Below are 24,365 nucleotides of genomic sequence, written 5' to 3' on the forward strand. Positions count from 1 at the left end.
CCTGGCAAAACTCTGCTCTGATTTACTCTGGGTATCCCCAGTATTACAAGGATGTGGGCAGCACAGCCTGTTGTTGTCATCAACCGTTCTGTTGAGTAAGCTCCATTTGTGGCCACACTATTCCCGTCCGTCACTACTTCACCGATACGGAGACTGCATTGCATAATATTTTGCATGTATTTAATACAAATAATTCATTGCTGTTATTCGCTGTAAAGAAAGGAAAAGTTGAGGAGGCAGAATCAGTACTCACTGGTTGTTGGTGTGCGTTCATGGTAATCTGAAAAATTGAAAAGGCATGATATATTAGATGAAATGCTGCCATTAGTTGATGAATAAAACTGAACATTTTCATGAAGGCTTTAATATTTCATCAGATTTATGTCATAAAACAGCAGAGAATAGCATATAGCTGTCTGTGATAAATACCGTTCACATAGAGGCTGTTACTGTCCAGTGAATATGGTGGTAAGGTGGTGATGCCATTTGTCTGGTTTCTGAACACATGGTACACAGTGACACGGTTAACTTCCTTAGGGTCTGAGTCATTTCTGAAAGAGCAGTTTGCAAACACTCTGGTGTCCTGTCCGTTGACCATGCTGTGGAAAAGATGGAAAGACTTTGAAGTCACACAGTGACTTGTACCGTTACTGAAAACACGGCAATGGTTTTGCAGATACTAGCCCGGAATATTTTCAAGCAATCTTAAATGAAATATTAATCCTGGTGATTATAACTTAATTACTCACCTGAATGAGAGAACACTGCAGCTGATGAATGTCTTGTTGATATTGCTGCTACCAAAGACGTTATTGAGCTGTGGAGAAGGAGGAATTGGAGATTTAGATAAAGTAACTGAGCAATAATTAACCCATGTATGGATTGTTAATTAGTCTACTGACCTGGGAAGTAATATTACTTGCTGCAGATTTGAAGATTTGAGAATTGGGATCTTGCAATTCGGGCGCCGGGTGCAAATTAGTTGCAATGAAAGTGACGTTAAAATCAAAAGCAACTCCTTCCAAAGCTGAGGGCGTGGTCTGTGTTGGTGCTGCAGATGATATGGAAAATTGGAAAAAATGTCAGTGACTTGAAAAATACAGTGTTGTTATCTTACTAGTATCACATAGCTGAAAGAAAGATTAGCCAAGATTTGAAATATTGGAACATTGCTGATGCTGTTGGACCTTGTGAAGGAAGGGAGTTTTCGACTTGAATCAATAATGAAAGGTTATAGGTGATGTGGCTGCTGTGAACAGCCCCTGTGAGTCGGGAGTTTGAGAAGCTGGGTTCATTTGATGAGAGTCGGAGGAAAGAATAAATGTGATTCCGTCAGGATTAGTGAATGATAGTCCAAACTCGAGAGGCCGACACAGCTGTGGCAACATTGCAACAAACTACAGATCTGCTGATTTCCTGTGCATTTCCCCAAATTTCCTTTCCAGTTCTAATCTGCAGAAATTCAAAGCGCTATGATGGATTGTGTGGCTAACGGTGGAATGAAAGCATGGATGCCGAGGGTGTTGTTAAGGTCAAAATGTCCAGTAGAAAAGTTCCTTAATTACAGGTGAGAGCGGATAATTGTAAAGGAGATGTGTATGGTAAGACTTTGTTATGCACAGAACAAGCGTTTTATTTGATGTAAAGGGATTGTTAGTTGCCTAGAGGGTTCGGATCGAGATGGTAGTGGGTATCGAATGTGACAAGGGACTTTCAAGAAGCACTCAGATGGGTACATGAATGTAGAGGAAATGGCGGATGTAGACGATGGGTCGATGGGAAATTAATTAGCTGTTTAATTACAATAGAAGGCAGAGGTATTAATTCGTAGAGTAGTGCTGCCCAGAAACAGGTGCTTTGATCCATCTCCAGGGTGTCAAAGTAATAACCTGCCAAATTTCATTGCCCTACACCCAGATTAATGTCGTCCATAGTCCTCCTTTCCACCTATCTAAGCATATTTATCTTAAATGCTGAAATGAAACTGGCTTCTGCTGCTTCCGTTGACCGTTTGTATGAGTCTTAATCAACACTCGGAGCGAAGAGCTTCTCCTCATGTTGCCCTTCATCATTGCACCAATTTCCTTTAACCCCTGACCTCTAGTGCTAGTCCAGTGGAATCTCCTGGCAAAACTCTGCTCTGATTTACTCTGGGTATCCCCAGTATTACAAGGATGTGGGCAGCACAGCCTGTTGTTGTCATCAACCGTTCTGTTGAGTAAGCTCCATTTGTGGCCACACTATTCCCGTCCGTCACTACTTCACCGATACGGAGACTGCATTGCATAATATTTTGCATGTATTTAATACAAATAATTCATTGCTGTTATTCGCTGTAAAGAAAGGAAAAGTTGAGGAGGCAGAATCAGTACTCACTGGTTGTTGGTGTGCGTTCATGGTAATCTGAAAAATTGAAAAGGCATGATATATTAGATGAAATGCTGCCATTAGTTGATGAATAAAACTGAACATTTTCATGAAGGCTTTAATATTTCATCAGATTTATGTCATAAAACAGCAGAGAATAGCATATAGCTGTCTGTGATAAATACCGTTCACATAGAGGCTGTTACTGTCCAGTGAATATGGTGGTAAGGTGGTGATGCCATTTGTCTGGTTTCTGAACACATGGTACACAGTGACACGGTTAACTTCCTTAGGGTCTGAGTCATTTCTGAAAGAGCAGTTTGCAAACACTCTGGTGTCCTGTCCGTTGACCATGCTGTGGAAAAGATGGAAAGACTTTGAAGTCACACAGTGACTTGTACCGTTACTGAAAACACGGCAATGGTTTTGCAGATACTAGCCCGGAATATTTTCAAGCAATCTTAAATGAAATATTAATCCTGGTGATTATAACTTAATTACTCACCTGAATGAGAGAACACTGCAGCTGATGAATGTCTTGTTGATATTGCTGCTACCAAAGACGTTATTGAGCTGTGGAGAAGGAGGAATTGGAGATTTAGATAAAGTAACTGAGCAATAATTAACCCATGTATGGATTGTTAATTAGTCTACTGACCTGGGAAGTAATATTACTTGCTGCAGATTTGAAGATTTGAGAATTGGGATCTTGCAATTCGGGCGCCGGGCGCAAATTAGTTGCAATGAAGGTGACGTTAAAATCAAAAGCGACTCCTTCCAAAGCTGAAGGCGTGGTCTGTGTTGGTGCTGCAGACGATATGGAAAATTGGAAAAAATGTCAGTGACTTGAAAAATACAGTGTTGTTATCTTACTAGTATCACATAGCTGAAAGAAAGATTAGCCAAGATTTGAAATATTGGAACATTGCTGATGCTGTTGGACCTTGTGAAGGAAGGGAGTTTTCGACTTGAATCAATAATGAAAGGTTATAGGTGATGTGGCTGCTGTGAACAGCCCCTGTGAGTCGGGAGTTTGAGAAGCTGGGTTCATTTGATGAGAGTCGGAGGAAAGAATAAATGTGATTCCGTCAGGATTAGTGAATGATAGTCCAAACTCGAGAGGCCGACACAGCTGTGGCAACATTGCAACAAACTACAGATCTGCTGATTTCCTGTGCATTTCCCCAAATTTCCTTTCCAGTTCTAATCTGCAGAAATTCAAAGCGCTATGATGGATTGTGTGGCTAACGGTGGAATGAAAGCATGGATGCCGAGGGTGTTGTTAAGGTCAAAATGTCCAGTAGAAAAGTTCCTTAATTACAGGTGAGAGCGGATAATTGTAAAGGAGATGTGTATGGTAAGACTTTGTTATGCACAGAACAAGCGTTTTATTTGATGTAAAGGGATTGTTAGTTGCCTAGAGGGTTCTGATCGAGATGGTAGTGGGTATCGAATGTGACAAGGGACTTTCAAGAAGCACTCAGATGGGTACATGAATGTAGAGGAAATGGCGGATGTAGACGATGGGTCGATGGGAAATTAATTAGCTGTTTAATTACAATAGAAGGCAGAGGTATTAATTCGTAGAGTAGTGCTGCCCAGAAACAGGTGCTTTGATCCATCTCCAGGGTGTCAAAGTAATAACCTGCCAAATTTCATTGCCCTACACCCAGATTAATGTCGTCCATAGTCCTCCTTTCCACCTATCTAAGCATATTTATCTTAAATGCTGAAATGAAACTGGCTTCTGCTGCTTCCGTTGACCGTTTGTATGAGTCTTAATCAACACTCGGAGCGAAGAGCTTCTCCTCATGTTGCCCTTCATCATTGCACCAATTTCCTTTAACCCCTGACCTCTAGTGCTAGTCCAGTGGAATCTCCTGGCAAAACTCTGCTCTGATTTACTCTGGGTATCCCCAGTATTACAAGGATGTGGGCAGCACAGCCTGTTGTTGTCATCAACCGTTCTGTTGAGTAAGCTCCATTTGTGGCCACACTATTCCCGTCCGTCACTACTTCACCGATACGGAGACTGCATTGCATAATATTTTGCATGTATTTAATACAAATAATTCATTGCTGTTATTCGCTGTAAAGAAAGGAAAAGTTGAGGAGGCAGAATCAGTACTCACTGGTTGTTGGTGTGCGTTCATGGTAATCTGAAAAATTGAAAAGGCATGATATATTAGATGAAATGCTGCCATTAGTTGATGAATAAAACTGAACATTTTCATGAAGGCTTTAATATTTCATCAGATTTATGTCATAAAACAGCAGAGAATAGCATATAGCTGTCTGTGATAAATACCGTTCACATAGAGGCTGTTACTGTCCAGTGAATATGATGGTAAGGTGGTGATGCCATTTGTCTGGTTTCTGAACACATGGTACACAGTGACACGGTTAACTTCCTTAGGGTCTGAGTCATTTCTGAAAGAGCAGTTTGCAAACACTCTGGTGTCCTGTCCGTTGACCATGCTGTGGAAAAGATGGAAAGACTTTGAAGTCACACAGTGACTTGTACCGTTACTGAAAACACGGCAATGGTTTTGCAGATACTAGCCCGGAATATTTTCAAGCAATCTTAAATGAAATATTAATCCTGGTGATTATAACTTAATTACTCACCTGAATGAGAGAACACTGCAGCTGATGAATGTCTTGTTGATATTGCTGCTACCAAAGACGTTATTGAGCTGTGGAGAAGGAGGAATTGGAGATTTAGATAAAGTAACTGAGCAATAATTAACCCATGTATGGATTGTTAATTAGTCTACTGACCTGGGAAGTAATATTACTTGCTGCAGATTTGAAGATTTGAGAATTGGGATCTTGCAATTCGGGCGCCGGGTGCAAATTAGTTGCAATGAAAGTGACGTTAAAATCAAAAGCAACTCCTTCCAAAGCTGAGGGCGTGGTCTGTGTTGGTGCTGCAGATGATATGGAAAATTGGAAAAAATGTCAGTGACTTGAAAAATACAGTGTTGTTATCTTACTAGTATCACATAGCTGAAAGAAAGATTAGCCAAGATTTGAAATATTGGAACATTGCTGATGCTGTTGGACCTTGTGAAGGAAGGGAGTTTTCGACTTGAATCAATAATGAAAGGTTATAGGTGATGTGGCTGCTGTGAACAGCCCCTGTGAGTCGGGAGTTTGAGAAGCTGGGTTCATTTGATGAGAGTCGGAGGAAAGAATAAATGTGATTCCGTCAGGATTAGTGAATGATAGTCCAAACTCGAGAGGCCGACACAGCTGTGGCAACATTGCAACAAACTACAGATCTGCTGATTTCCTGTGCATTTCCCCAAATTTCCTTTCCAGTTCTAATCTGCAGAAATTCAAAGCGCTATGATGGATTGTGTGGCTAACGGTGGAATGAAAGCATGGATGCCGAGGGTGTTGTTAAGGTCAAAATGTCCAGTAGAAAAGTTCCTTAATTACAGGTGAGAGCGGATAATTGTAAAGGAGATGTGTATGGTAAGACTTTGTTATGCACAGAACAAGCGTTTTATTTGATGTAAAGGGATTGTTAGTTGCCTAGAGGGTTCTGATCGAGATGGTAGTGGGTATCGAATGTGACAAGGGACTTTCAAGAAGCACTCAGATGGGTACATGAATGTAGAGGAAATGGCGGATGTAGACGATGGGTCGATGGGAAATTAATTAGCTGTTTAATTACAATAGAAGGCAGAGGTATTAATTCGTAGAGTAGTGCTGCCCAGAAACAGGTGCTTTGATCCATCTCCAGGGTGTCAAAGTAATAACCTGCCAAATTTCATTGCCCTACACCCAGATTAATGTCGTCCATAGTCCTCCTTTCCACCTATCTAAGCATATTTATCTTAAATGCTGAAATGAAACTGGCTTCTGCTGCTTCCGTTGACCGTTTGTATGAGTCTTAATCAACACTCGGAGCGAAGAGCTTCTCCTCATGTTGCCCTTCATCATTGCACCAATTTCCTTTAACCCCTGACCTCTAGTGCTAGTCCAGTGGAATCTCCTGGCAAAACTCTGCTCTGATTTACTCTGGGTATCCCCAGTATTACAAGGATGTGGGCAGCACAGCCTGTTGTTGTCATCAACCGTTCTGTTGAGTAAGCTCCATTTGTGGCCACACTATTCCCGTCCGTCACTACTTCACCGATACGGAGACTGCATTGCATAATATTTTGCATGTATTTAATACAAATAATTCATTGCTGTTATTCGCTGTAAAGAAAGGAAAAGTTGAGGAGGCAGAATCAGTACTCACTGGTTGTTGGTGTGCGTTCATGGTAATCTGAAAAATTGAAAAGGCATGATATATTAGATGAAATGCTGCCATTAGTTGATGAATAAAACTGAACATTTTCATGAAGGCTTTAATATTTCATCAGATTTATGTCATAAAACAGCAGAGAATAGCATATAGCTGTCTGTGATAAATACCGTTCACATAGAGGCTGTTACTGTCCAGTGAATATGGTGGTAAGGTGGTGATGCCATTTGTCTGGTTTCTGAACACATGGTACACAGTGACACGGTTAACTTCCTTAGGGTCTGAGTCATTTCTGAAAGAGCAGTTTGCAAACACTCTGGTGTCCTGTCCGTTGACCATGCTGTGGAAAAGATGGAAAGACTTTGAAGTCACACAGTGACTTGTACCGTTACTGAAAACACGGCAATGGTTTTGCAGATACTAGCCCAGAATATTTTCAAGCAATCTTAAATGAAATATTAATCCTGGTGATTATAACTTAATTACTCACCTGAATGAGAGAACACTGCAGCTGATGAATGTCTTGTTGATATTGCTGCTACCAAAGACGTTATTGAGCTGTGGAGAAGGAGGAATTGGAGATTTAGATAAAGTAACTGAGCAATAATTAACCCATGTATGGATTGTTAATTAGTCTACTGACCTGGGAAGTAATATTACTTGCTGCAGATTTGAAGATTTGAGAATTGGGATCTTGCAGTTCGGGTGCCGGGCGCAAATTAGTTGCAATGAAGGTGACGTTAAAATCAATTGGTTCTGTTTCCAAAGTTGGAGATGTCATCTGTATTGGTGCTGCCGCTGTTATGAAAATTCAGGAAGATAATGTATATTAAGCAATTAATTAAATAATTTTGGTCTTGCGGAATAATTTGCATTACCTTAATAGGAGTTAGTTTAAGCTGGAATGTAGTTTTGTCAGTGAATATTTTCACCTGGTTTTGGTGCTTATTTCCACCAGACTTGATAGAAATTTAAGCATTCAGCCAAGCAATGAACTGCAGTTTAGTTTGTCTTCATAAACTGCCTTTGGTGAGTAAGGCCCATGAAATGAAGAGGTTTCTTTTCACAAATTTGAAGATGTTTTGTTTATTGATGTTATTGCTTGTAAGTAAAGTCATACCAACCTAACGTGAGAACATTTCCTACTTTACTGGGATTTTTTTAATCCCCCTTGTTGCTGATACATGACCCAAGTCTGTAAGAATTGCCATTATTGATCTTCATTGGGACCTGGTGTGAAGTAAAATGGCATTTTCTTTGGATAAATTTTCAGTCACATATTTAACAGAGAAATGTAATTTATGTGTAACTAAGTCTGGAATTATGTCTGGTAACATTGACACTTTGACTTCATCTGTTTGTAGTTGGAGTTGCTGATCATTGTTTTGCACTTCCAGTCTTGGGCTTTTTCTTGAATTGTAATTACATCGCTAATGAATGTTTCAAAATTAGAAGGATGCATTACGTATGACTGTTGCCAGTTAATTTTCCTGGTTCTTACTGACTTACTACAACTCAAAAGGAAACTCTTCTGCATGTTATTTCTTTGCTGGCTCCCATTTTAGCAATCCTACAGTTCTGGCATGTTCACCCAGTGTCTGTCTAGATGCCTGGGAACCCTTTGATATTTCTCACTTGCTCTCAATTACCTGAATTATCAGGAAACTTGTACTTGGTGATATAGACCCAAGGAATTCCAGGATTGAATGGTTTGTCATATGAAGAGTTTTTGATGGCTCTGGGCCTGTATGCAGTACAATTCAGAAGAATATGTGGTAACCTCACTAAAATTTTTCAAATGGTGCAAGGCCTCAATAGACCTAATGTGGCGAGGGTGTTTCCCGTGGGTGGGAGGGGTGTCTAAAACCAGAGATAAGGAGAAATTTCTTTATCCAGATGGTGGTGAATCTGTAGAATTCTTTGCCACTGGCAGCTGTGGTGTCCTTGTAACTGTCAGCTAACTATTACTTGGATTGCACTACTTGTATGTATAATCTATATTTTCATTTATATTTATCATTATTATTGTTATGAGCAGAGAGACAACATCTGCCGGAAGTAAATTCCTTGTACGTGCACAGGTACTTGGCGATTAAAGTCTGATTCTGATTCTGATATTGAATTCAGGGGATGATCGATTCTTGATTGCTCAGGGCATAAGGGGATACAGGGAAAAGTCAGGAGATTGGGGCTGAGATAAAAAATGGATCAACCACGATGAAATGGTGAAGCAGACTCGATGCCTCTAAAATTCTGCTCCTATATACTACAGTCTTATGGAATTTGGATGAAACATGGATCCACAGAATTTACCTGAAAGATATGTTGAATGAGAGGATGTTCATTTATATTGCACCTCATCACTGTGTATTAACCTAATATCATGAGGGTTAATTAACTGCACTTCATTTCACTGCTTTTTAATACACCGTCTTTAAGTTCTTATTGTCCAAACCTAGAAAGGATTCGGTATTGGTACTTGAATCAATTTTCCCTGGAATTTCTAATCTTATTAGAATATGTGCATAACTATACAGAATTCTGAAGTTGGTATTTTATTTAAAATGTAATCTTTTGAAATGATAAACTGAGATATTAATGCACAAACATTCAGCTCTTTATATTCTGGTGTGAGCTGTATTTATGCTCCGCCTACATGGCATTGCATGTGCATTCTCCGTTCACTAACGCCACTGACCAGCCAGGGACATCATCAGAAAAAACTCTCTCAGGATTACTGTTCAGAGGACCAGAACGAGATTTTATTTCCTTTACCATTCAATCTATCCAAGTAGATTTTTTGAAACAGATTATTAAGTTGAGATGTTAAAGCAAATATTTCCAAGGAAGTTTTTTCTTTCAGCAAAGGAATAACTTTAGAATATGGAACATTACAGAACACTACAGGCCCTTCGGCCCACAATGCTGTGGCTCTTTTAACCTACTCTAAAATCAATCTAATTCTGCCCTCTCGCTTTACCCTCTATTTTTCTATCATCCATGTGCCTTTCAAAGAGTGAGACTTGATATGCTGAGCAGTTACAAAGATTATTGTTAAGAAAGGCATCCAAGTCCAAAAAGTTCATTAATTAAGCTGACCAAATGATCTATTATTCCATTTATCTATCTCAACTAGATTTTCCTTTCTACACTTAGATATAAGCGAATCCTAGCAAATTTCCAAAGAGTGCATTTGTAATTTTACCGCTATAAGAGGCGTAGATAGAGCGGACAGCCAGCAACCAGCAATGGCTAACCCAAGGGCGCATTACTTTATGGTGATTGGCGGAAGGTATTGGGGGTATATCAGAGGTAGTTTTTTCTTTACACAGAGTGGTGGGTGCATGGAACGTGTTGCCAGGGGTTGTGTTAGAGGCAGATTTATTAGGGACATTTATGAGACTGAGATAGGCATGTGGATGATAGAAAATGGTGGGAGGAAAGGGTTAGCTTGATCTTAGAGTAGGTTGAAAGGTTGGCACAACATCGTGGACCAAAAGATCTGTACTGTACTGTACCGCACAAAGAATGTGAGATGTGTCCAAGACTGGGTTGCTGTGTGTCACTAATTCAGTTTTATGCCTTAAGGCAACATAAACTCAAGAGAGGTTGTAGGATTGTACTTACTGGTTAATACAGCTGACTCATGATAGCCTGAAAAAGAAACAAATACGCTTGTAAAGGATGACTTGTTAAGATGATTTTCAAGGAGTTTTAATAAATCACATGAGTTTGATGTGGGTAATGTTACCAAAGTCACCTACACACAGTTTGTGGGACCAGTGCTAAAGAAGAAATGGCAATCTCATCTGTGATGAAAAATCACAGGGCAACAAATACCAAAGGTTTGTTAACACTCCTAAGTCAGAAAATTTCTCTTTTTCCAGCCTTAAAAGACTGGGATAAAGGAGAGGCAGGGAGCGGACGGAGGAGGGGCAGAGAGCGGATGGAGGAGGGGCAGGGAGCGGACGGAGGAGGGGCAGGCAGTGGACGGAGGAGGGGTAGGGAGCGGATGGAGGAGGGGCAGAGTACCTCAAGCTATGGATGAGAGTGATCTGAGTAGAACATCACAAGCATAAGTTTGATGTTTGGGAGAGAGAATACAGAAAATTTCAAATACTAACAGGTAACAGCATTAGCAAAGTAAACAGATATATTTAATTAATGAGAATATATACCATTCACAAACAGACTGGTGTTATCTAGCGAAAATAATCCCAAGGTGGTGATGTCCTCTGTTTCATTTTGAAATTCACGGTAGATCTGAACTTTGTCGAGTTGCTGGCCAGAAGTAAGGAATTTAAAAGTACAGATTGCCTCAACTGTACTGTTACCATCACTTGCAGGTCTGTTATGGACAAAGCACAGATGGTTAATTTGTTTTCAAATTAATATTCAATAATTAAACACTTAATAATACTAGAAAGTTATATTACTGTATATATCATTTAAAGGATAGATTTCCAAAATTAACCTGAAATGTTGATTTTGTTTCTCCCATCATAGATGCCATTTGAGTACTTTCTATTTTCTGAATGATTATTTTTCTCCAAAATATTAAATCCCATGACCATGTCAATCCATTATCCTGGAATCACTTCAATTTGCTTCCCTGGCTTCTTATTTCCCAGGTCTTGTCGATTTGAGGAATCCTGGGGCTCTCTCAGCCTATTCTGAACAATCAGGTCTCCTGTAACTCACTGAGAAAGCCCCACGAGTCAATATATTCTCCACCACGTATCTTTCAAAATTTGTCAAAATATGCAAATAGAAATACTGAGAATGAGTTGTAGAGTCCTTGAAAGTGACTACATAGGTTGGAGAATCAATCAAGAGTTTTCTTGAGTTAAGTATCCATGCTGGTTGAAGACCCTGATTGCTGCGGGGTAATAACTGTTCTTGAACCGGCAAAGCCCTCCCCTTTTTTTTTAACAGTAATTTTAAGTATCTGTGATCCCAAGATGTTTAAAAATAATGATCATTGAAGAAAAATATTTGTGTAAAAATTGTTAAAACATTTTAAAAATGGAAAATAGTTAGCCAAAAGCACATTAAGCAAGTAACTAAATTAAATCTAAATGTTTTAAGAAGAACCATATTTGTCTGAGGTGGAGTTCATTGTTAACCTATACTGGTAATGTCTAAACCACATGGTGACATAGTGGCATCAGCGCTGGACTTCGGGGTGAGAGGTCTCGAGTTCGAATCCAGCCGGCTGCCTTGCACGCTTTCCATCCGTGCCTGGGTTGAGTGTCGAGCTAGCAATTTGACCTCATAAAGAAAACCCTGGAGAGGGATGGACCACCAGATTTCAGATGCCTAAGACACGCTGTATGATGAGCAATCACCAAAAAGATCAGTGCAAAAAGCTAGTCATGACAGCGCCCCAACGACTCCACCAGGAGTTAAGGGCGCATATACACACACACTTGTATGTCTGGAAATCCCCAACAACAGTGGATTCCAGTTGATTGAACCATCAGCTAATTGGAGCAGCCATCAATTTGGGACAAAAAGAACAAAAACTAATCAAGAAAATTTCATCATTTATTTGGGACACAATGCCGTTTAATTGGGACAGGAAAGTATTGCTGAACAGTTTCTAACTAGTGTCAGTCAGGTGCACTTGTGTGGTCGTTAGACACTGCATCGTGCTTAGAGCAAACTGTTCTTAAATATTATCTGTTGCATGTGTTTGGTTCAAAAAGCACCATCTTTGTCACTGATAGTTGGAGAGAAATAAGGAGTAAGACAGTTCTGCAGTTTCAAGTATTCAGGTTTGGAGATGCCAGTAAAGGCTGAGAGTGAAAATCCCATGATTTCACTACTTCAGTAAGGGAGGAACTATGAAGACTTTGAAGGTATCAACAATCATCTTGAATGTTACAATGAAAATGAAGGTTTGGAACTTACAATCATTCAAAGCATTGTATGAAGCAGTCCATTATCTACTCTAGAGCTACGTCCACACTAGACAGGATAATTTTGAAATTGCCGGTTTTGCATAAAAACGACAGGTGTCCACACTAGGCGTTTTTAAAAATACCTCTGTCCACAATAAAACGGATATTTGGGCAAATCTCCTCCAACTGGGCATGCACAGGACACACAGAAAACAAGCAAAGAGGAAGCAGTGTACTTGATGCACACTTGTTCAGTTATAGACAAGAAAAACTTAAAGAGAAATTGCCAGACGAAAGATGGTGCGCGTTTGTCCAGAAACGTTTCCTGCAGCCATAGTCTCTTCACCGATGAAAGGGACGACAGCTACAACTAAATGCAATAAGGCTTGTTACTGGGCAAAAGTGAGATTTGCTGTTACCTCATTTGTTTGCCTTCACTTTTGACATGTCTTTGTGTATTATTTTGCTGTATTTAACATGCAATAAAACGAGTTACTGGGCAATAGTGACAATTGCATCTATTGAATGTTTGCACAAACAATACATTAATAAAGCACCTTGTTAAATGTATAAAACATGTCTTCATCAGTGTTATCTTGTATTTCCATACAATATTACATTAGGCTGTTACACATCTTTTGTCAGATATTGTTGTGGTGTTGGAGGTTGCGTTCAAGAAAACAATGAAATGCCCCGCTGCCGCCCCCAGTTGTTCCGGCACGTCATGACAGGGGTTTTAAAAACAGCCTGTTACCTCGTCCACACTATGTCAGATATTAGGCGTTTTCAGATTTACTCACTCTGGAGAGTGTTTCTGAAAATCTCTGTTTTCAGGCGACGAAAAGGCCACTTCAGTGTGGACGGAGGGTCAAAACGAAGATGAAAAGCTTTGGTTACGGATTTGTCTGGTCTAGTGTGGACATAAGCGTCTGCACTGATTTTGTACATTAAATAAAAAAATAAAACAGGGCAGTGTGTACAGGATGAATTCCTCTGATGATAACTATTAGGAACGAATACACAGTGTTATAGCACTGGAGTACTATTGATTGTGTTCTAATTTGTTCTGAATTTCATTTAAATACATAATTTGTTACTCAGTTAAATGGTAGGTCATCTTTTTTTTTACTTCTTTCACTATATTCATGAAACTTTGGCTAATAAGGACAGCCATTTACGTTTGTAATTGGGCCTGCATTATTGTATCTTGATATGTCTCAATTAACCCGAATCTACTGTAAATGCTATTTGAATGTCCTTGTGGCAACAATTCAAGTCAGGTAACTTAGCACAAGCCAACAAGATGCAAAGTGAAACTTGAATGTGATAATGCAGTTAGAAAATTAACTCATCAGATCATGACAGAGAAGATAGAACTTCCTAAATGTAACTTGCTATTCAGTATTATTTAACATTTATAGATGAGTTCAGGTTAATGTAGGTTTGCATGCTAACTTGGAAACTTCCAAGTAATAACCAATGCCTTACCTGAAAGTTATGGAATGACATCCTATGAATGTTGAATTCACTTTGCTATTGGCAAACAAATTATTGAGCTGTAGAAAATCAAAATTTTACATTTTAGCTTGAAAATAATAACAAAATATAACACTTTCTATCATAATCATAAATAGTATTTTACCTCCTTAAGAATGTTCTCTGATTCATTTATGTACAATGGGGAACTCATATTTTGTAGATTTGGTGTAAATGGCAGTGTCAGCACATTGAAAGTGACATTAAATCGGTTTTCGTTAGTTCCCTCATTTGGTTTGTCTGTAACAGGTACAATTGGAGGTTCCACTACAACAGAGAGAAATACAAAGAAGCATTAATTTAAAAAAGTTAACCTTATTCAAATAAGGATAATGACCTATTAAAGAGATTTTTATGGGTATGTAACAAGGCAGAATTAAAATCAAAAATTGAACAAGTTGGAGTCTTGCCCAGAGAAGAACCTTCCCAGTGACCCCTAACCATCCAGGAGTCCAACCTGACTGATTTTCCGATAACTCCAGCTAAGTATTGGCCTGACTGGAAAAGTACAGAACTCCCTCTTAATTCCATTCAGATGTATATCTATAACTGCTGAACCAATACAAAGGGTGCTAAACCCTCTAGATCCCATGATAAGACATACATTCCTTTTAGATTCCACAGAACCAGAAAATGCACTGATGTGATTCTCACTTTTTTCTTCGTGTCCTGAGACTAGCCAAGTTGGAAGTTATTGTGATGATCTGGACAGGCAGACTGCTTCACTCATAGCCTACTGTCCCGATAGCAAATCGGACTCAGCCTTTAGAATGGATTAGGTGTCACAACAGATTTATAATTGTCTATTGTGCAGAGTATTTCCCCAACTTAACACTATAATGCATGACATTTAGTGCTGTTGCTTTACAAGTCTACAGGCCCAGGTTGGTCCTGATCATAAAAAAAATTGGATATTTCAAATAAATGTTTTGGGTGTCACATTAGCGGTTAGAATGATGCTATTACAGGTCGAAGCACTCTGGAGTTCAGAGTTCAGTTCTGGCACTGCCTGTAAGGAGTTTGTACATTCTCCCTATGAACTGCATTGGTTTCCTCTTGCTGCTTCTGACTCCCCTCACAATCCAGAGATGTACCGGTTTTGCCTGTGATTAGGCTAGTATCAAATAGGTGGGTGGTTGGGCGGTGTAGCTCGTTGGGCTAGAAGGTCCTACTTTGCACTGTATCACTAAGTAAATATATTTCTTATTGTCATTAATAGTATACTTTATGAATTGCACAGCTCTGTTGCCACAACACAACAAATTTTGTGGCATGATAGTGATAATAATCCTGAATCTGTTTCTAATCAAATAGATATTTTGAATGACTGCATAGTTAGAGAAGTTTGCAAAGATTTGGCATGACACCTAAAACTTTGATAAACTTCTACAGATATACGGTGGAGAATATATTGGTAAGGAAACACCAATGCCCTGAATGGAATGTCTAACAACTGTGATAGACCAGACCATCATGGGTAAAGCCTTCCCCACTATCGAGCACATCGACAAGGAGCATCCGTCATCATTTGTACATTTTGCACATTTTGTTATCTTTTGCACATTGGTTGTTTGTCCATCCTGTTGGGTGAGACCTTTCATTGATTCTATTGTGTTTCTTGGATTTACTGTGTATGCCCACAAGAAAATGAATCTCAGGGTTGTATATGGTCACATATATGTACTTTGATAATAAATTACTTTGAATTTAAAACATGTGCCTAGCAGACAAAAATCCCAAGTCAATTAGTAGACTCTCTCTCTCTCTATAGCTCCACTGTACTCTGCCCTCACCTGTTCCGAGAGCAGTTGTTTCTTTGGAGGTCACTGTTGTTGCTGAACTTGAGCCAGGCACATTTGTGGAGATTTGAGTAGATGAGGAAGATATTTCTGCATTTGATGCTGTTGAAGTGGATGATAATTCTGCAGCACAAAGTAGTTCATTCATTATTATTACATCAAGGATGACCCATCTTGTACAGTAGGTGTACTGTCACATTCTCACATTCATTTATTGATCACAAAACAACGAAACATACAGTGAAATGCACTGTTTGCATTAACAATCAACACAACTTAAAGGTGTACTGCAGGCAACCCACAGGATCTATAGATGTATCATGGAGACGATTCTGACTGGACACGTTACCATCTGGTATGGAGAGGACCAGAAAAAGCTGCAGAAAGTGCTAATCTTGGGCAGCTCCATCATGGACACAAGCTTCCCCATCTGCTGATGAAAACATTATAGATTCCTTGATGAATTATTACAGGTGAATTGTTTCACATTTATGCCATGGGAAATTTAGAGAGAATTACCAATAGCAGAGAATTACTGCTTGAAGATTACTTAATGCATTGTCAATACAGTTACCAATGGAAGCCTGATTGATATCTTCTTCTATTATTGATGATTATTATGAGATTCTATTATGAGATTGAATTGATATGAAACCTAAAGGAATTATTGGGCTTGAGTTTATCAGAGTATACTCACCAGTGGATGTGGATGGAGCTGTGGTGCTCACAGTTGTATTTTCAATTGTTGATGCACGAGTGCTGCCTGTAGTGATTTCTGTTGCGGTCGATAGGGGAGCTCCTGTCGTAGCCGCTACGATACTGCTTGTCTCTGTGGATGTGGATGTTCCTGTCGTTTCTAGAATAATGCAGATTTGACGTTGAGATGTGCAGTCATTGAAAGGTCATTGCGTAGTGTAGCATCAATATTGTTGCGATGCAGTGACATAGTTTGTACAGAGAGTGATGAAGTATATGCTCATGACCATTTGAAAAACAGGGGTAATAAATGTAACTGAAACTCATTTAATTTTGGTGTGTCGAATTATTGGGAGTGAAAAACTAGACACTGCATGGATCTGATTTATGACATCTGGGAAGCAGGAATGTAAATTTATAAATATCTTTGCATGAGTCGTTCTACATGACAGTTATGCGTACAATTGGAATGGAAAACATTTTCTTTCCTCTTCCTTTGTTTACTTGCAATGAACCTCTATTTATACCACAATATATGATTAAAGAATGTTCAATTTTAGATTAATAAGATGAGAAGTATTCACAATACATTTCCCATTTTCATTTACGTTTGTGCATGTTAATAAATTGTAGTTACAATTGATATACTATTGCATCTGAATTGATTCTCATTCACTGGATGTCATTGTTATATATCGATTACAATTTTTATCAATGCACACACAAGAGCATTCAGTCTGGATGCTTTATTAAGGAAATGTAGTTTAACCTTGATGTAAATTGATCCATTTTATTGACGAGAACTTTGCAGAATTTATTTGCCATTGTTCTGTCTAAGATGACTCACCGATGGTTGTGGATGAAATTGTCGCTGTGCCAGTTGTCAATGCTCCGGTGCTTCCTGCGGATGTTTCTGATGTTGCTGAGACTGGAGCTAATGTGCTACTTGGTTCTGTAATTGTCGACAGTACTGTTGTTTCTGGAAGAAAGAAGATGTTATTTTAAGATGAGTCGAATCATTGAGAGAGAAAATCTGGACATTGCATGGAACGACATTGTAAGAGTTGGGAAACAGGAATATAAATTAATAAATATCTATTAATCTGATGCACCATCAATAACTCTGAGACGTAGGTTAAGGTAGGCTTTTATTGGCTGGAAGAAAGCACAAGCAGCAAGTGACCATCACACAACATCCTGGAGACTGAGGAAGGGTCTGTGGCTCCAATCGCCTTTATACCGGGGTCTGTGGGAGGAGCCACGGGAGCAGTCAGCGGGGTGGGGGTGGGGGGGGGCGCGTGTCCAGACAGGTATATGTAGTTCACCACAGAATCATTGAGAGAGTAAATCTGGACATTGCATGGAACAACATTGTGAGAGTTGGGAAACAGGAATATAAATATCTAAGCCTGACTCATTGAACATTACAATTATGCATACAATGGGAATGGAAAATATTTTCTTTCCTGGTCCTGATAAAATCCTTATTGATACATTTTATTATTGAAGAATGTATGATTTCAAATTAATATAATGAGAAATCTACAGACTTGTAACATAAAATTCTGATCAGCTCAGAATTACTACTTGAAGTTAGCAAATGTTGAAAAAGGATCTAGTGCTTTCCCAGAATATACGATGAATAAACTCTTCTTGGCTTTTCAGCCAGGTACAGGTATTGATCTTAACTGAAGTTTCGATAACAAACTCTGCCATTTTCATCGGGGTAATGCCTGGATGTGCCTAGTCCGGTGGTATTTATACCCATGTTGTCTGTCCCTGCTGACTGGTTAGTCCTCATCCAATCAGGTATCCACTGTCCCGCCTCGTTTATAATCAAATCCCAATTATGAGACCTTTATCTTTGTTAAAATTTCTTTTCCTCTTTTTATTTCAATAGCTTCCTTCACTAGATGCTCCTGAAAGCCATGGGCATGGCACAGTAGTTTTGTGCAGTTGAAGTCCATTGTATAGCTATTGTGAATGCAATGTTCTGCTACCTCTGACTTCTCCAGGTAGCCCAAATGGATACACCTGCAGTGCTCCTTGATGCGGGTTTCCATCGTGAGTCCTGTCTGGCCGATGTACGCTGCTCCACATTCATAGGGAATCCTATAAACACCAGCTGACCTTCGACCCTCATAAGCTATAAATTGAGCCTCCTGTCAAGTTCATGAGTGGTATTAGTTCGGTATTTCTTCAGGATCCTGGTGATCCTTCCAGAAGCTGAGGAAATACAGGGAAGACAGGTGGTGGCAACGGGTTCCTCCTCATTGTTAGGCTTCCTGAATTTTCCATCAGCCCTTTAAAGGGCTCGATTGATATTCTTAATCTAGCAGCCATACTGTAGGGATGCACATTCACCTTATTTCCTCATGGGCACTTCCAGCTCCGAAATAGTTTTTGCACGGTTACTCAAAATAAAAGGAACTGTTCTACATTGGGAGGCATGATAGTGGCTGTTATTGTTGAGGTATAGGTCCATATGAGTGGGTTTCTGATAGATGCCATGTCCAATGCCACTGTCTGGTTTCCATCGTATTAGAATGTCCAGGAACGGGAGACAACCATTCTTCTCCATCTCCATCATAAACTGAATGTTTGAATGTATACTGTTCAGATGGTCGTGGAACTGTTGGAGTGCCTGGAGTCTATGAGGCCACACTATGAAGCTGTCATCAATGTATCTGAAGAAATGTTTGGGGCACAAGGGCGAGGAACTCAGAGCCCTCTCCTCAAAGCCCTCCACGTAGAAATTAGCAGTAGCTAGCAACAAACTCTGTCCATTTGTTCTTAGCAGTTCCCCTTATAGAGGAAGTAGGTTGATGTAAGGGCGTGTTCAAATAGGTCAATGGTGCCTTATCAAACCTTGACAGCAGGAAGACCAAGCTGTCCTTAATGAAAACTCTTGTGAACAAGGACAGCACATCAAAACTGACCATTATGTCCTCTGTGATCATAGAAACATAGAAAACCTACAGTGTAATACAGGCTCTTTGGCCCACAATACTCTGCCGAACATGTACTTACTTAAATTGCCTAGGGTTACCAATTGCCCTCTATTTTTCTAAGTGCCATGTACCTATCCAAAAATCTCTTAAAAGACCCCATTGTATCTGCCTCCTCCATTGTTGCTGGCAGCCCATTTCATGCTCTCACCACTCTCTGTGTAAAAAACTTACCCCTGACATCTCCTCTGTGCCTACTTCCAAGTACCTTAAAACTGTGCCCTCTCGTGTTAGCCACTTCAGTCCTGGGAAAAGAGCCTCTGACTATCAACACGATCAATGCCTCTCATCATGTTCTACAGCTCTATCAGGTCACCTCTCATCCTCTACCGCTCCAAGGAGAAAAGGCCGAAGATCAGCTGAATGTTGGCTGTTGTTTTCACAAAGTCGGTCAAATTCGTGAAATGATTCTCACAGCCCCAACAAGGGGAGATAGCATGGTCATTAAGTACTTAGTTTAATCTTACATTCCATTGTTTCTGGAAGGATCGCCAGGATCCTGAAGCAATACTGGATTAACACCATTACAAACCATAATGAAGCTCTAATCACGATATATGTAGGCAAAAATCACCTGCGACTCTAGACGAAGGTGATTCCCTTTGAGTGCAGTATATCAGCAAGATGGTGGAAAACTGCAATAAGGAGCACAGGCATTGTAACCGTTTGGGTTACATGGAGAAGTCAGCGGTAGCAGTGGCACCATTGGACCAAACATATCATCCGTGATGAAGATGTCTGAGATTATACTTAAAAAATTGGACGAAAACAATACCTGTACCTGGCTGGAAGCCCGAGGAGGGATAATTTGTTAGCAAATAAAATTTTAAAAGGTTACCAATACAGTTATTAATGGAAGCACGATTCATATTTCACTGATTTTATTTGCCATTGTGCTGTTGGAGATCACTCACCAGTGTCTGTTGATGGAACTGTGCTTGGGCCAGTTGTAATTTCTGTTGTCAATGTACCAGTGCTTCCTGCAGATATTTCTAATGTTGTTGTCAGCTGTGCTGCTGCACTACTTGGTGCTGTATTGATTGTCACTGTACTCAACGACAGTTCTGTTGTTTCTAGAAGAAAGGAGATATTACATTAACATGAGTTGGGAGAGAAAAATTCAGAGAAGAAATCCAGACATTGCCTGGAACTGCATTTTGAGAGTTGTGAAGAGGGAACAGAAATCAATAAGTATCTCTGCATGACTCAAAGATTCAAAAACTTTATTGTCACTCTAACCATACATCAGCTCTGCAGGGCAGAATGAGACAGTGTTTCCCAGGAGCAGTGCAATCATGACATAACAAACACAACACTAAATAATAAACATAACAATAAATAGTAAAACACAACAGCCACATGTCAGTTAAAAAACAAGTTATAAGTGTCCAGTGCAAGTTAAAAGTGTCCAAAATACTCTTTGAGCATTGCAGTTATACAGACAATGTTAGTGGGAAACAGTTTCGTTCTTGTGCCTGATAGATCCCATACTGGTTACAGAATATTCTAATAAAGACAGCATAATGTCATTTTCTTTGTTGTGTGCTAATAAGTAGTACTGGATTCTCAAATAATGAAGAAACTGATTCTGAATTCTAAATTGAAATTAATTGTTATTTACTGCCTGTCATTTTTTATAAATTACATTTTTATTAACATACAGTAGAAAGCCTACCATCTGGATGGTTTAATAAGAAAATGTATTTAAACTCTGAGGTAGTATTGCATGTAATTCGATCTATATTTTTGATGTGAAATTAACAGAATTTCTTTTCCGTTGTTCTGTGCGAGATCACTCACCGAAGGCTGTGGAAGGAATTGCCTCTGTCCCCGTCGTACTTTCAGGTGTCAATGCACTGGTACTTTCTGTGGACAGTTCTGATGTTGCTGAGGACAGAACTGATGTGCTGCTTGGTGCTGTACCGCTTGTCACTGTACTTGTGAACAGTTCCATTGTTCCTAGAAGAAAGGACGTGTTACTTCAAGATGTGTAGAATCATTGAGAGAGTAAATCTGGGCATTGAACGGTTCTGCATTGTGTGTGTTGGAAAGAAGATATATAAATTGATAAATATCTCTGCATGACCTTTTGCCCGAGGCAGGGAAGCACGCAATATTTTTCTAGTTGTTTCTGATATACCCTCTATGGATTTCAGAATTGAAGGTGCATAATATGGGAATGATATCATGTGAAATCTGGAGGGAAATATTTGGTATGGCTTTACATTAGCAATCTGACCAGTTGAGAAACATAGAATGCAGCGAGATAATTTGAATGGAGGTTGAAAGTATGAATCCACATGACCAGTAAGGAAGGAAGGGAATAGTTGTGATTGAAACTCATTTTCAATTTAGTTTTTCTTCATATAAATTACAGATCAAACCTGATGTACTATGGCATCAAAATGGATGCCCACTGATAAGATGTCATTTTTGTTATGAATTACTAATTTTACCAATGCATCCAAGAAAGTATACTGTCCAGGTACTGAAACAAATAAATATATGTAAAGCTTGATGTGCTATTGCATGTAATTCGATATATATTACCGATGTGCGATTTGCAGAATTTATTTGCCATTGTTCTGTCCGAGATGACTCACCGATGGTTGTGGATGGAATTGTCGCTGTGCCGGTTGTACTTTCAGTTGTTAATGCACTACTGCTTCCAGTGGATGTTTCCAATGTTGTTGAGGCCAGAGCTAATGTGCTACTTGTCACTGTACTTGTTGACAGTTCTGTTGTTTCTAGAAGAAAGCAGAAGCTATTTTGAACTAACTGGAATCTTTGAGAGAGTAAATCAGGAGAGTGTGTGGTCCTGCATTAGGAGAGTTGGGAAGTAGGAATATAAACTGATAAATGTCACTGCATGACTCTTTCACCATTGTTTACTTGCAACACTAGTGGTAAAAATTTTCCTTCCAGTTCCTGCTGGATCCCACATTTCTTCCAGAATATTCTCATTAAGAGTTCATAATTTCTGTTTGCTAAGATGAGAAACCTGGGGCAAAGTAATTGCCATGACTGTCCTGTAGAATTCTGACAAGCGGAGAATGTTGTTAGGCAGGGACATAATTTGTACAGAGAATTCAATCTTCATGGCCATTTGAGATCAGCAGGAAATGCTATGCTTGAAACTGAATGTCATCTGTCCAAGAACACTCACCGATGGTGGTGGAAGGAATTGTCACTGTGCTCGATGAAGTTTCAGTTGTGAATGCACTTGTGGTTGCTGTGGATGCTTCTGATGTTGTCGAGGCTGCAACTGACGTGCTACTTGGTGTCGTACTGCTTGCCACTGCACTTGTCGTCAATTCCGTTGTTTCTTTAAGAGAAATGAGATTATATGAAAATGAGTTGAACCATTGACAGAGTAGATCTGGACATTGAATACCAGAGCGTTGTGAGAGTTTGCATGCAGGAATATAAAAATGTTAAACATTTTGAAAGGAGTATTTGAATATTAAAGTTATACACAGACTGGTAACGGGCGACAGACTATTTCCTGAATGTGAAGGAAAATTATCGCAATGCAAGATATAATAGAAAGGTTTGACCTATTGGTCTAATATGCTGAGAAAACTGCAGGATGCCTATGTCATGGATGTAACAGAGAATTCTGATAAGCTAAGAATTAATACTGGAAGGTAGTAATTGTGAATTTAACTCCTGATTGATGAGGGTACATATGGAGCCCAATTGTTAGCTCTGGAAATTATTGATGATGTATTATTTGAGAAGCAATTCGTAAGATAACTAAAGGAATTACAGAATTTGAGTGTATCACAGCACACTCACCAAGTGATGTGGTTGGAGCTGTGGTGGTCTCTGTTGTACTTTCAAATGTGGATGCACTGGTGCTGCCTGTAGTGATTTCTGTTGTTGATGATGGCGTACTTTCTGCTGTCGTCATTACGATACTGCTTATCTCTGCAAATGTGGATGATTCTGTTGTTTCTAAAAGAATGCAGATTTGATGATGAGATGTGCAGTCATTGAAGCATGATTCTGTGATGCAGCTTCAACAGTATTGCGATGCTTAGAGATTATTTCTACAGAGAGTGGTAAATTAAACTCTCGTGATGATATCGAGAAGAGAGGGAAATAATGTGAATCAAATCCATTTTGCTTTGTCTGTTTGTTAATGGTAGTAGCTAATTTACTGTTGCCTGTAAATTTGATACTGTTTCCCAGACATATCATTTTTTTGTAACTTTCAATTTGTATCGAAGCAGGCCAGAAGGGTTTCTGTCTGCACGCATATTTAAGAAAATGTATGTAATATTTGAGATGGAATTGCATTTAAATGCATCAATGATAATGATGTTACATATGTGGAATTAATTTGCAGCTCCTCTTTTTTTAAGTACCCTCACCGATGGTTGTGGAAGGAATTGGCACTGTGCTCGATGAAGTTTCAGTTGTGAATGCACTTGTGGTTGCTGTGGATGCTTCTGATGTTGTCGAGGCTGCAACTGACGTGCTACTTGGTGTTGTACTGCTTGCCACTGCACTTGTCGACAGTTCCGTTGTTTCTTCAAGAGAAATTAGATTATTTGAAAATGAGTTGTACCATTGCCCGAGTAGATCAGGACATTGAATACTAGAGCGTTGTGAGAGTTTGGATGCGGGAATATGAAAATGATACACATTTTGACATGAGTCTTTGAATATACTTTGAATATAGAAAGACATGAGTCTCAGTTATACACAGAGTGATAACGGGCGACAGACTATTTCCTGAATGTGAAGGAAAATTATCGCAATGCAATATATAATAGAAAGGTTTGACCTA

The 24,365-nt window shown here is 39.4% G+C and overlaps 1 protein-coding gene across 1 annotated transcript in view; it reads right to left on the bottom strand.

The window, feature by feature from the left end:
• Positions 1 to 24,365, bottom strand: part of LOC132406568 (mucin-3B-like) — a 186,442-nt gene that overhangs the window by 84,847 nt on the left and 77,230 nt on the right. The window contains exons 122-145 of the mRNA XM_059992390.1: positions 23,941 to 24,105; positions 23,369 to 23,527; positions 22,737 to 22,895; positions 22,174 to 22,317; positions 21,371 to 21,529; positions 20,485 to 20,643; positions 17,410 to 17,541; positions 16,564 to 16,722; positions 15,861 to 15,989; positions 14,174 to 14,334; positions 14,020 to 14,087; positions 10,807 to 10,976; positions 7,272 to 7,426; positions 7,119 to 7,186; positions 6,799 to 6,968; positions 5,149 to 5,297; positions 4,996 to 5,063; positions 4,676 to 4,845; positions 3,026 to 3,174; positions 2,873 to 2,940; positions 2,553 to 2,722; positions 903 to 1,051; positions 750 to 817; positions 430 to 599 (exon numbers count right to left, since the gene is read on the bottom strand). Of these exons, the coding sequence (XP_059848373.1) occupies positions 430 to 599; positions 750 to 817; positions 903 to 1,051; positions 2,553 to 2,722; positions 2,873 to 2,940; positions 3,026 to 3,174; positions 4,676 to 4,845; positions 4,996 to 5,063; positions 5,149 to 5,297; positions 6,799 to 6,968; positions 7,119 to 7,186; positions 7,272 to 7,426; positions 10,807 to 10,976; positions 14,020 to 14,087; positions 14,174 to 14,334; positions 15,861 to 15,989; positions 16,564 to 16,722; positions 17,410 to 17,541; positions 20,485 to 20,643; positions 21,371 to 21,529; positions 22,174 to 22,317; positions 22,737 to 22,895; positions 23,369 to 23,527; positions 23,941 to 24,105 (3,318 nt within the window). The remainder of the gene's footprint in view (positions 1 to 429; positions 600 to 749; positions 818 to 902; positions 1,052 to 2,552; positions 2,723 to 2,872; positions 2,941 to 3,025; positions 3,175 to 4,675; positions 4,846 to 4,995; positions 5,064 to 5,148; positions 5,298 to 6,798; positions 6,969 to 7,118; positions 7,187 to 7,271; positions 7,427 to 10,806; positions 10,977 to 14,019; positions 14,088 to 14,173; positions 14,335 to 15,860; positions 15,990 to 16,563; positions 16,723 to 17,409; positions 17,542 to 20,484; positions 20,644 to 21,370; positions 21,530 to 22,173; positions 22,318 to 22,736; positions 22,896 to 23,368; positions 23,528 to 23,940; positions 24,106 to 24,365) is intronic.

Source organism: Hypanus sabinus, chromosome 16 (genome assembly GCF_030144855.1).
Source record: "Hypanus sabinus isolate sHypSab1 chromosome 16, sHypSab1.hap1, whole genome shotgun sequence".
Classification (NCBI taxonomy): Eukaryota; Metazoa; Chordata; class Chondrichthyes; order Myliobatiformes; family Dasyatidae; genus Hypanus; species Hypanus sabinus.